This window comes from Lepisosteus platostomus, chromosome 23 (assembly GCF_059453375.1).
Source record: "Lepisosteus platostomus isolate fLepPlt1 chromosome 23, fLepPlt1.hap1, whole genome shotgun sequence".
Lineage (NCBI taxonomy): Eukaryota > Metazoa > Chordata > Actinopteri > Semionotiformes > Lepisosteidae > Lepisosteus > Lepisosteus platostomus.
In genome coordinates this window covers 7,537,841-7,550,061 of record NC_142633.1, presented here as the reverse complement: position 1 = coordinate 7,550,061, position 12,221 = coordinate 7,537,841, and the positions used below count along the sequence as shown (strand labels likewise).

Genomic DNA, 12,221 nt, shown 5'->3' with positions numbered 1-12,221 from the left:
TGACGTGATAATTAAACTCTTCACTAATTGATTTCCACCCTCTTTACACTTATAACAAAATAACTCATTGTTTTTTTTATCATTTGAATATCTCCAGGCATCCTGTAAGCTCTATTGTATGTTGCATCAAGATTTATCTTTCATAAAAAGGTGTGCCCAAAATACCAGAAATAACCCAAGAACTGGATTATTAAATCAAACTCTGAGCATACTCTTTTCAGTTGATTATATTATTTTGTAGTATTCTTGATTTGATTGATTTGAACAAAATTGTGGTATTATTTAATCAAAGTACTAGAATTATGTTCCTTAATTGACAATTTCTTTTCAATTTTCCAGCTCCTGAGCAAAGAATTAGCTCATGTCCCTTGTCTATATACACTCCAGTACAATTCGTTAGTCTCATGACAACTCCCTATGCAGAGGCCTAAATTTCTTAATGAGCAGAGTGCGTCTTTGTCAGCAAGATAAAAAAATAAATGAATTAGTGGAAACGAAGGTAGATTTAATAGTCCTCCTTTTATTTCTGGAAAGCTCAAAATATTTCTCCTCTGCGTTTGTTAAAGCTGTATCTGACTGGCTTTACCACACAGACTTCTTAAGTGTCTATGAGACCTCTCTATTTTTCAGCACTACATTATCTCTGTGTTCCTTTGTCTCCTTTCTATTCAGTTACCTTTGAGTTGGATGTAATAGCTCTTTCTCCTTATTTTTTAAATGCTTCCAATATTCTCTGTAATGCCGCAGTCAGAGATAATACATGAGTTTTAATTCTCTTACCATCAAAAGACTAACAACGCACAGCCAGACACTCCATTCAATTGCACAGAAAAGCCCTGCGCTGTCATCCAGGGAAAGTGTAACACAATTTATATGCCAATAACATTCGTATGAACAACCAACATTCCATTAGCCCTCTAGTCACTGAGGGAGACCTGTCAAAACATACGCCTCTTTATTCTAATGGAGAAGACAGGGTTATTAAAGTAAATCTTGTTTTAATATAAAAAATATGCAAAACACCATATTAAGTGTGCAAAATAAGCCATTACTACATCTTGATACTCAATGCAAAATCACTGGAAACTATGGAGTATTACAGCTGACACCCCATTTTAGTGCAAAGGCTTTCTGCACTGCACATGAAATATCCATTTCCATTGCTTTCCCATTTTCAGACATAATTCCTAATTCCATGGGTTTATCGAACACATTAGGTTTATTGAACACTTAATTCAAACCATTTCTTTACCATTTGTAACGGTTTTCACAGTCAATACATGAGCTACAGACAGTCAAAACACGATCAGCACACGATCTACAGACAATTAGAAATAACATTGTGTCAAACACTCCTGAAGGAATCACTCTTTTTTGCATGCACACCATATGCTTTTATTTCAGATACCTGGCCATTAAATCTCTTAAATGAAGGAAGACTGACCAGCCTCTTTGATTTAATTCTAGTTCTGGTAGAGTGCTGGTAATAATATCTAATCCAATCCTTTTTCCACTGCAGACAGTGAAAGAAAGGTCTTTCTTGAGCAAACATTTCAGATCGAGGGATCTGTAAGCCGGTGTGGTCAGGACCTCAGTTGGAATGGAAGCAGGAAACAGTGTAGGTAGGGTGAGGGTTACTGTAAGAAGAGCAAGATGTCAGTGTTATAACTCCTGAAAATTTCAAGGTTCGCCTGCTATCTTGATAACCCTGAGCTCTTGTGTCTTTCTGTTAATTACTTTTCCAGGCTCAGCCTCAGCAGGACACGACTGCTGACAAAGGCTGCTCGGGGATTCATGTGCCGCTCGCCAAGCAAGACCAGCGAGTCCGTCAGCGAGTCAGAGAGCGAAAATAACGACTACATCCCACTGGTTGGTGTCTCCACACCTGGGACCTCTAAGCTAGGTCTTATGTGGAGAACCGGCATGTCCTCTGGTTTTCCTTCCCGATGATCTATTGCCATAATTACCGAGACACTGGATTTAAACCCTTAAAGGGGGAACTGCAGTCCCGATTCCCGGTTCTTAAATCTCGGTAACAAATTAAACTCCTTGACGTTATCGGAAAAAAATGAACACGTTTCGAATGAAGCACAAAATTGTGAACTTTGCGAAAGTACTGTAAGTCGCCATGTTGTCGCAAACTTGCATTCGAACTCCCATTCGAAATTTGCGACGCGAAGCCGCCCTTCCTGCTCACTAGTCACTGTAATGACTATTGTCATAGTCAATACCCGCAAATCAATACAAGCGAATCAGTACAGGTTTCACTGCATTTCACAGTGCCAAGCGTTTTTTTCCCAGGCTGGACCCCATTAGATGGAGTAAGTCCAGCCTGGATGGCACGGTGCACAGTGGCGCAGTTTTCTTTTTGCCTTTTTTGTGTTTTTTTTTTTCCAGTTTTGGCTCAACTTCTATGAGTGCTCACCACGGCTCCTCCGACTCCCACATTGTTACTACAAGTTACTGTGTACATTTGACTTTTATTGTGGTTTGAAATGCACTCATCAATGCTGATTCTTTCTAGCCCCGAGATATCAAAATAGTGTTGCAGTTCCCCTTTATTGGCGGAGACATTTATGTCAAATAGGTCTTCCTTAGTGGTCTCAATTCTTATACACATCCAGAGGACATTTTGGTTCTCCAAGACTATGAATATAGAGGACTCTGCTTTTAAAGATGAAAGCAAGCTATCATGCTATGGTTGCATAAGGAAAGGAAGATGCCTGGGTATCTCAAATTCATCTCAAATTGAAAAATGAAATGTAACAGAACTCCCTATAGAATAGGAACTCTTGGCTATGGTTAAAAAATGGCAGTGAACTGAAACTATGCTTAATGGGTTCTATGAATACTCTACAAAGAGCAAAAAGAGAAGAAACTGAACGTTATTTAGCACCCGTTTCTCAATTGTTGAACACCCAGTGTCCGGATTTTTATTTCCACATATTTTGTTTCCATTTGCCAGGCTCTCAGCTAATCAGTGCAGCTTGTTGTTACAACTCTCATATCAGATGAACAGGCGCACAACCCCCAGAAATGTGCGTGTTGAGGCCATCTGTTTTTTCATGCTGCAAGCCCACAAATCAAAAGGGAGCAGAGGAGTCATTTCTGATATCCGTATGGCATGAACTAACAAAGGGGTTAGTAGGATAGCTGTCCAGTCATGTTGCAATGTCTGAAAAAACTGTGCAATGGTCCGTGGTTAACGATGTTGTTATTGAACAACCTAACTTGTCCCACAAGTATTCAATGGATTTCTTATTGACCCATCTAACCAAAAGCAATGTCTTGTAACCCTGTCTGTATGAGAGTGAGCGTTAGTGTATTGGAAAATGAGCTATTTGCATCTGTTGGACTAACAATATAGGAAGAGGACTGATTGCTAAACATTGTCCACATAGCACGGGGTATTGAGTTTACCCTGTACAATACGTTAATAAGGAACAGATAGCTTGAAGAATTCGGTTTCTTCTCTTTTTCTTTCAGCATGGAATAAAAGTTTACCAGTTCCTTTGCAGCCTACACATGCTGATGCAGCTCCCTCCTCAAACTTTTCCAGTACTTTAATAACTGATTGGAGCTGCACATTAAATACATCCCACTCTTTCCCTCCTCCTTCACCAAACCTGTCTTGTTCAACAAAAACATAAGGGAAGCAGAACAGGGTAATGAGACGCAGGAAAAAAAGGACAGAACACAAAACAGATTTGTTCTGTTTGTTAAATTGAATAACAAAAATGTTCGATGAAAGAATGCACATTATAGAATAACTCAAAAGGTTTGAAGGCTAGTATAAAAACACATTAAAAAGTCAAAGAGAAAGATATAACATTATTGTAACGGAGATGAAAACAAATGGTTATTTTGTGAGTGATACAACATGCTAAAGAGCAAATAGAAGATGAAATAATCTCGCAAACATTGATGAGAAACCTGTAGACTGCAAGATTGTAGACTGAAAGAAAAATGTCTAGTAAATAAATATATTGGTCCTGTGGCTCTGTGGCTCAGGATCTGTGCCTGTGACTGGAAGGTTGCCGTTTTGTATCCCATGGCTGGTAGAGGAATCCTACTGCGTTGGGCCCCTGAGCAAGGCCCTTAACCCCAGCTGCTCCAGGGGTGCTGTATAAATGGCTGACCCTGCGCTCTGACCCCCAGCTTCTCTCTCCCTGTCTGTGTGTCTCATGGAGAGCAAGCTGGGATATGCGGAAGGACAAATTCCTAAAACAAGAAATTGTATATGGCCAATAAAGTGATCTTATCTTATCTGTTAAGAAAGAAATTGACAACATGCCTTAGGCTGTCAGTGTAAAATTTGTGTTTTTTAGCTACAGCTGTATTATTGACTGTAATTCTAATTTCTGTTGCAACTAAAAAGCAAAAGAGAATATTTCATACACAAATAGGCAGCAGACTTGTACAGAAGCAACTTCTTGTCATTAATCTGTCATGTAGTGCCCCCAAGCAGAATTTACTCGGTGAATCTGACAGAAGGTAGATATTTTAAAAGATGGAGCAACTACTGTATAAATATGAATAATACATGTAGATCCACGTTTACTAGTAAATATGAATATTAACAAGATGGGCAATTTTATAGAGAAAATTGTGCAGGCAAAACCCCGCAGAACAAGCCTTCTGTTGTGGTTTTTAGAAAGATTAATAGATTTCAAGGGGCTGCTTGGTATGCAGGTCGAGTGAATGAAGCTGTCAAGCCAGCTTGAAACCATTTCAGTAAAATTAACTGTGATTAGCAACACAGCAAATTCCAAGGTGCCTGAATGAAGAGTTGACATTCTTATTTATAGACAAAAAGTTACACAAGCTATGAATCTACTTTCCTTTTTAAATGACAGAACAATATTTTAATTCATTACTTAATTTTGGTCAGGTGGACTAAGTATTGTGTTTGTCTTAAAGATCAGATCACTTTATTAGTCCTATACAATTTCTTGCATTAGGAATTTGTCTTTTCGCATACCCCAGCTTGCTCTCCATGAGACAGACAGACAGAGAGAGAAGCTTGGGGTCAGAGTGCAGGGTCAGCCATTTATACAGCACTCCTGGAGCAGCTGGGGTTAAGGGCCTTGCTCAGGGGCCCAACGGAGGAGGATTCCTCTGCCAGCAGCAGGATTTGAACCAGCAACCTTCCAGCCACAGATCCTTAGCCACAGAGCCACCACTCCACCTCTATATAAAAGATATAGACCTGTCATAAAAGTCAGTAGTGTATAATCAACTGTCTGGCTATCATTTTGCAATGGATGTTTTTCTAAATCCTTATTTCAAGTTTCATCCTGTAAGTTGCAAACATAAGGTGGTGTTTGTGAAAAACATTTTGTGGCAAAGTATTTGTAACACTTAAAGTGATGCCAATTTGTTAGGCATTCTGGAAATGGAAGTTGAGCATGTCTATGAAACAGGAAATGCAGCAACAGTATTTTCTGAGTGTCCAAGTGCTGTATGATCATATTTGAAATTACTGGTTATCTCACTGTTTTTTATTTTTGTAAAGGTACTGTACATCTTTACCAGTTAAAGTGGAAATGGAATTTATAGAACTATCAAGATCTCATCGGATTAGTAGAATTTCTTTCTCCTGCCCTCCCCCTTGACACAGTCTGTGGTCCTGGTGAGACAGAGCAGGTCGTTGTTGAAGAACAAGCTAATGATTACACACATGGTAGGCTATATGCATCAGCTACCACAAAGATCTATTGCTCTCAGGTGTCACAACAGTTATTTAATCAAATTCCTCCTTGCTTAGTATATCATATTAAGACTGACACCAATGACCATAAATTGTGAAAGGATGTATTGGACAGATTTATAACACAAAGTCTCTAAAGCAACCTCCCCAGACACCATCTATCCATTGCTATATGGAATTATAAATGTATTATTTGCCCACGGTGCCTTCAAATAAGTTAATAAATGTAATTGCGTCTTAGAGTGATGTTTGTATAAAAAATGCAGATGTGAAATTTACCTGGGAATGGTAAATGGTAAACACCCAGGGAATGCACTTTTCTCTCTTCTTACTTCTTGCAGAAGATTCAGGAGGATAAAAGCTCGGACCTCTAGGTTCAAAGAAAGCTTCTACCCCACAAGAGTCCTAAACTCCACCACTTAAATCCTGCCCCCACTTACACCCGTCAGGTTTTGCACTGAACTCAGAATACTGCCACTGCTAAATTTCACTGCCGTCTAAATGCTGGTTAAAATGAGAGCTGCTATCCTGTTCCTGCCTCCAAGAATTGTGATGTCATTTTCTAGGTCAATGTTATATCATCATTTCTGTCCTTTTTATCACATGAGGAGAACACGCAAGTGAGCATTTCATTGTTAAGATGTGTAGTTGTGGACCCTATGCAGACGGTATAATCCGGAAGTAGGTGGCAAAAGACAACGGGGAGGAGACGAGGATCAGGGCAGGTTGACAAACAGGGGACGTGACGAAGGTGAACTGGTGCTTGGGGGGCTTGACCAAGGCAGATAAGTCTGAGGGAGCCCAGGGGGGAAATCCGGGGTGAAGTCCAGAAACCGGGAAATCCAGACGAGACGAAAACAAGACACAGTTAAAAACCGGAACGGGGTCCGGTGCAGGGAGAGGGAATAAAAATGGGGATAACGAGACCAGGTGCTCTGAGCCACAGACTCAGCCGGGTCGGGACGCCAATAGGGGGCCTCTGCCCTCAAGCCACGGGCGTAGGGCGACTTGGTGGTAGGCGGGCCTCCGGCGTCCTTCTTCCAATGCAGAGCCGGGAGTAGCAAGAGCACCCGTCTTAAATAAGGCGGGGCAGGATTGAGGGCGGGTGCACATGATCAACTAAAATGTGAAAGAGCCAGAGCGCCCTTAAGAGGAGGGATTACAACCGTGGCATTCATTGTACAACAAACCTGAACTTGAACTGCAGAGGGTGGAATTCAAAGCCATTATTATTTTGTTTTCCTCGGTAGGTGTCCTTACAGCTAGCGTGTGGTGCGTTTGTCCTGAGCAGTGCTTTCTCCGAGGCCATCAACATCCCCATGGAGAAGCTCAAATGGACCTCTCCGTTCGCCAGCCACCGGCAGAGCGCCTCCCACATGTCGCATGCCGGCGGCAGGAAGACGGAGGCCCCGGAAAATGGCAGGAAAACGGGCTCCCCATCGGAGGCTTCCCCAAAAGACGGGGCACCGCGAGATCACTGCGGCTACCAGCCCGACGAGCTCGGCGCTGGCCTGAGCCCTTCTGCTTTTTCAGGCGGTCTGGCAGGAAACCGGCCCCGGAGTCCGCAGACGGAGAACGGGCTCCCCGCGGACCCTGGGCCGTCGCCTGGAAACTCCCAGACGGACAGCGGAAGGGGGTCCGAGTCGGAGGGCGTGGACACGCCCCCCCCCGTCAGCAGCCTCCAGAAGTATCTTGAGCCCGAGGGGATGGTGTGGGCTACGGCCGTGGCCCTGGCTTGGTTGGAACACAGCTCAGCTGAATATTTCATAGAATGGGAGCTGATTGCTGCCAAAGCCAGCATGTGGCTCAATTCACAGGTCATTCCGGAAGGCCGGGATCTGGCTTCAGTCAAAGCTGCGGCCCGGCAGCTCTTCGTCATCCTAAGACACTGGGATGAAAACCTGCAACTGAACATGCTCTGCTACAACCCCAGCAGTGTCTAAACCCGGCGGACACTGAGCCGGTGGGGATCAAACACTGTGTTGTCACACTGTCGTTGTGTTTGTGGCTTCCAAAGCTGGTTTTCGTGGGAAAAGGTTTGTGTGGATTTGAACTTCATCTGCCAGCTTGCTGTTTTAATCGTTGGTTCATTTACCTAGATGCTACGTTTATCTATATAGCAAGAAGTGGTCAAATAGGGAGCAGTTGCATTATTGATACAAAATGTAGCATGCTTGTGTGAGGATTAAGCAAAGGTTAGGGGAAAGAGATCAGAGGGCTCTGATTATTAGAGAAAGACCTTCTCTTTTTTTCTAATGTGTATGAAGACCCTCTAGGCCCTGGTCCAGTTAGAAAGCATTTCAAAACAAACAAAAGTGAAGATGATACTAGATTAGCTGGAGTTGCAAACATGACAACCACAGCAATTGGAAACTGGAAATTCTGGAGGAATTTCACATGTAGAAATCTGCAAACACAGTCACGTGTGTCTATAGAAAATGAGTGTTACTAAGTGGAAGGTATTTCAAACTGGCAAAAAGAATATAGCATTTTACGTAGGAGGAGCTGAACTTAAGATAACCTCCAAAAGGACTGAAGAGTTCATTCTGGCTCAGCAGTGTCCTCTTCTAGAGGAATCAGTGAAGTTAAAAAACAGGTGAAATGTATGCTTGGAAATGCGATGAAAGGAGATGAATCCCAATCAAGGGCAGTCATGCTACAACGGTACAATTCTTTTCTAAGGCTATGTTTAGAATACTGCATTCAGCTTAACTCACTGTATCACACAATAGAACTCACTGCGCTGGAAACAAGAATTTTAACATTTGAAAATGTCATATACTGAGAACTTATAATAACTTAATCTATTTAGGCTACTATGACAGAATGTCTCGGTGAAATCACTGAGGCATTTAAAATCCTGAATTGAACTGCTGAGAGTATACCAGCTTGTTTAAGCTCGACAAGGAAACAAGGACTAGCAGATACCAGCGAAAGTACATGTGTATCAGTACAATTGGAGGCTTTTTTTCCACATGGAGGTGTGGGTTTTTGGAACAGACGATCTCATAAAGTTGTGGAAGCCGTTTTAAGTGGTATTTATAAACAAGTAGAAAGACAGCTTCCAGCATTGACAACCCTGTTAAATCCATTTTATTTTTGACGTTGTTAGTTATTGGCTGTTTTTTGAAAGAAACAGTCATTGGGAGATCAAATTAATTAATGAAAAACAGATGTTCAGGTTATTCAATTTATAAGCTGAGGAAAGGAGAAATTAGATAACCTAAAAAGCAAAGGTATATGAAATGGAAAATCAAATAATAAGAGTCTGTCTTTATCTCTGAAAGCCAATGTCTTGTTGTTATGCAGATTTAAAATATCAATTTTGGTTGTGCACTGTTTTTAGACTTATTCTTCAGAGGCTTAATGGACTTGTGCCATGTGCAAAAAGGTTTCAGTATGCCCCCCATTTCCACAAAGCAGTTTTTAACCAAGGACCCCATACCAGCATCTTAAGATCTAGCATGTTTGTATAACCAGTTGTTCTTAGCCTGGGGTGCACACACCCACGGGGGTGTGAGATGCCCTGTCTCATCAAAAACACAAATCACATCAACAATTTTTGATCTGGGGTGCGAGACCATAATTTGAGAACCAAGGGGGTGCAGGTTACAGGTGCAGGTTGTTAGGCTGAGTGCAGGTGCAGTTAAGTTAGGAACCACTGCCTTAGATGACTTCAGAAAGCCTACAATAAAATCTTCTGTTTCTGTTAACCAGTATCGACCTGAACAAAACAAGTATAGTTCAACCAGGATGTTCAACAAGTGTCTGAAGTCAAAGCACTGTAGTAAAGGTAAAATGTGCAAGGATCCTATGTAGGAATTAAAAAAAATGTGCTGAGTTTCTACAGTTTATGGGGTACAATACCGTAACCAAATAAACTAGTTCAAGTAGGTAGAAGGTTCCACAGCTGAAATGTTGCGTCTCTTTTCTTTTCCGCATGGAATAAACCTTTACCTCTTCCTTTGCACCATATGAACTAACTCATTCTCCAGAAAGGAAACAACATTGCTTGAATTTACATGTGAGCCAAACCGGCAAATGGACCAGGACAGACAGTTGTTGTCAACAAAAGGATATGATGATTAAGGCCTGCCAAAGTTCTGGACTGGTAGATTTAATTTTAAATGCAGGCAAGGGCATCTCAATTAAAACTTTAGAAAGGCTTTTGCCTTACTAGCCCTCATTTCCACTTGTACTTATTAATATAAGTGCCCTATGCACTTTCCCAACCGTTAAAAAAAAATCCATTAACAATTGAGCATCTGACATTTGCCAAACATTCTTTAATTATTATGCAAATTACACAGTATGACACAAGTCCTTTAAACACGCTGTAAGGACCAAAAGCAAATGTCAAGAATAACTGGACAGCTGGTCTTCATTATTTTTCATCGTTTTAGTAAAAAGTCACAATTTTGTTCACGCAACCCATAACTGCAAAAATGGTCAATTCTCTAAAACTGATAATTGGTAGGCCTGGACCAAAAAAAAAACAACCTCTCTCACTCAAATAATGGAAACAGGGACTTTGAGAGCATTTATGGATAGGCATCTATGATACCCATATGGTACTCCCTCTGGTGAAAGACTGCTCTGCTTTTCCACTTTTAAATGAAATCTTCCCAGCACTATTCATAAGCCCTAAGAGCAAAACTATTCTAAACCATACATTTATATGTACAAATGAGATGACAGAAAGGGAATTTATGCATGAATCGGTCATTAAATATAAACATTTTCTATTTCAACTCACCACATTATTTCGGTGCCTTTTGAGCATATTGCTTCACCTTGAAATATCTTACTGTTTAGGGTTTGCTGTAGCTCTCCTTCTGTTAGACTGTACTGAATTCCAGTTTTTCTCTGTGCTCATTAACCTTAAGTGCCTAAATACTGTTTGAGCTTTCACGAGGACTGTATCCCACAACATTTCTTAATACTCAAACTGAGAAAGTCACTCTAACATCTGTAAGATTGTCATTGTCTCAATAGCACGCCTTCACTTTAATATAAAATGAAAAATATTTTTCTGCTTCTACGTGCGTTTTTTTACATTGTATATTGTACACATTGAAAACAGACTTGCTTATGCTTGTGGTCCCTTATGAGTGGACGTTACATGGTTTAAACTTGAACATGAACTTGAAGATAGTTTACATAGGTTTTTTTAGACAGGCTTAATTGAGAAACGGTTTGTTAAAGACAAGGAATGTTCCCTTTTTTAAAAAAATGTTTATTCTCTCATATCCGAATAGCACTTTTAAGTTACATGTTTGGCAAGACATAAGCTGTGTTTTTGAACTGGACACTGTTTATTCACAGAATATTTTATATCTTAATTCTGAATGAACACTCTATGATATTCTGTACATTTATTTCAAGGAACAATTAAGACAGTGGAATTTTAACACGCTATACTTAAAGTTGTTTTATTATGCACCTGTTTTTGAGACAGTGATGTTTCATAATTATGATGTATGAGAAAACCATCAATGATAATCAATTCCACTGCTTTTACTCCTTAATCTGAATTAGCCTTTTTATTGATCATGACAGACATCAAGCTCAAGTGTTAAAAAGGTAATTGTGCATATTTTAAAAGCAGTGGCTTGTGCAATTGCCATGTTTTTGTTAAACTTTTCACTTCCTGAATTTTCACATATTGATTATTATATTAGAAGATATCTCCATAAATGTTCAAACTTTTTCAAAAGGGATACACAAATGTTAAAACAATGGACTCCAGCATTAAAAAAATTGTTTATTCAGATACAGGCCTTGTTTAAGCTACGTTCCAACACATTTATTCCTTTCTCTGTAGATGGTCCACCACATTGGTAAAGGAATGTAGATGTTTAAGGATTATTGTCTCAAACTCAGATATGTAGAATCTGAAAACAAAGTGCTCTAGAACTGCTCCATCTTCACTGCATTACTTAAACAGATACAGTACTTTGGAACTCTTTGTGATTGTTTGCCAGTATAAATTCCGTAACTTCTTGACAAACCATGGTATTTTTGAAAGCTGTGCTTGTAAAAATGTTGTTGCAGGCTTTACTTTAAAACTGAGGATCAGTGGAAAAACTCTGTGTTGCACAAGTGACTGTAATAAAAATGGTGTTGACTGTTCAATACTATTATGTGCTGCTAAACGGTGAAGATTTGAAAAAAAATCCCAGTGCTTAAATGAGCAATGTCACTGCATGTAATAAACTGAAATGGTAAATGAAGTAAATATACTCTGAACTGTTGTTTCTTATTTGGTTGTTTTTTTTTACTAATACATCGTAGCGGGTTCACTTTGCTGGGCTCAATAATATTCCTCAGGGAAACTTATGGTATCTTTGTATCAGTAAGTAATTTAATAATCATTTAAAAATGCTTGCATAAACAGTAAAATTAAAATTAAATGAAAATCCAGTTAAAACTAGATTCATCTGGATCAGATGTTTGACAAACCCACTGACTGAAAGCTAGTGTCCAGTTTAAAGACAAAATACACATTCAG

The 12,221-nt window shown here is 40.0% G+C and overlaps 1 protein-coding gene across 2 annotated transcripts in view; it reads left to right on the top strand.

Moving 5' to 3' along the window:
• vwa5b1 (von Willebrand factor A domain containing 5B1) overlaps positions 1-11,959 on the top strand; it is an 86,206-nt gene extending 74,247 nt beyond the window's left edge. For both annotated transcript variants that reach the window (XM_088616952.1, XM_088616953.1), the window contains 2 exons: positions 1,746-1,869; positions 6,961-11,959. In XM_088616952.1, the coding sequence (XP_088473078.1) occupies positions 1,746-1,869; positions 6,961-7,653 (817 nt within the window). In that variant the 3' untranslated portion in view covers positions 7,654-11,959. The remainder of the gene's footprint in view (positions 1-1,745; positions 1,870-6,960) is intronic.
• The last annotated feature ends 262 nt before the right edge of the window (positions 11,960-12,221 follow it).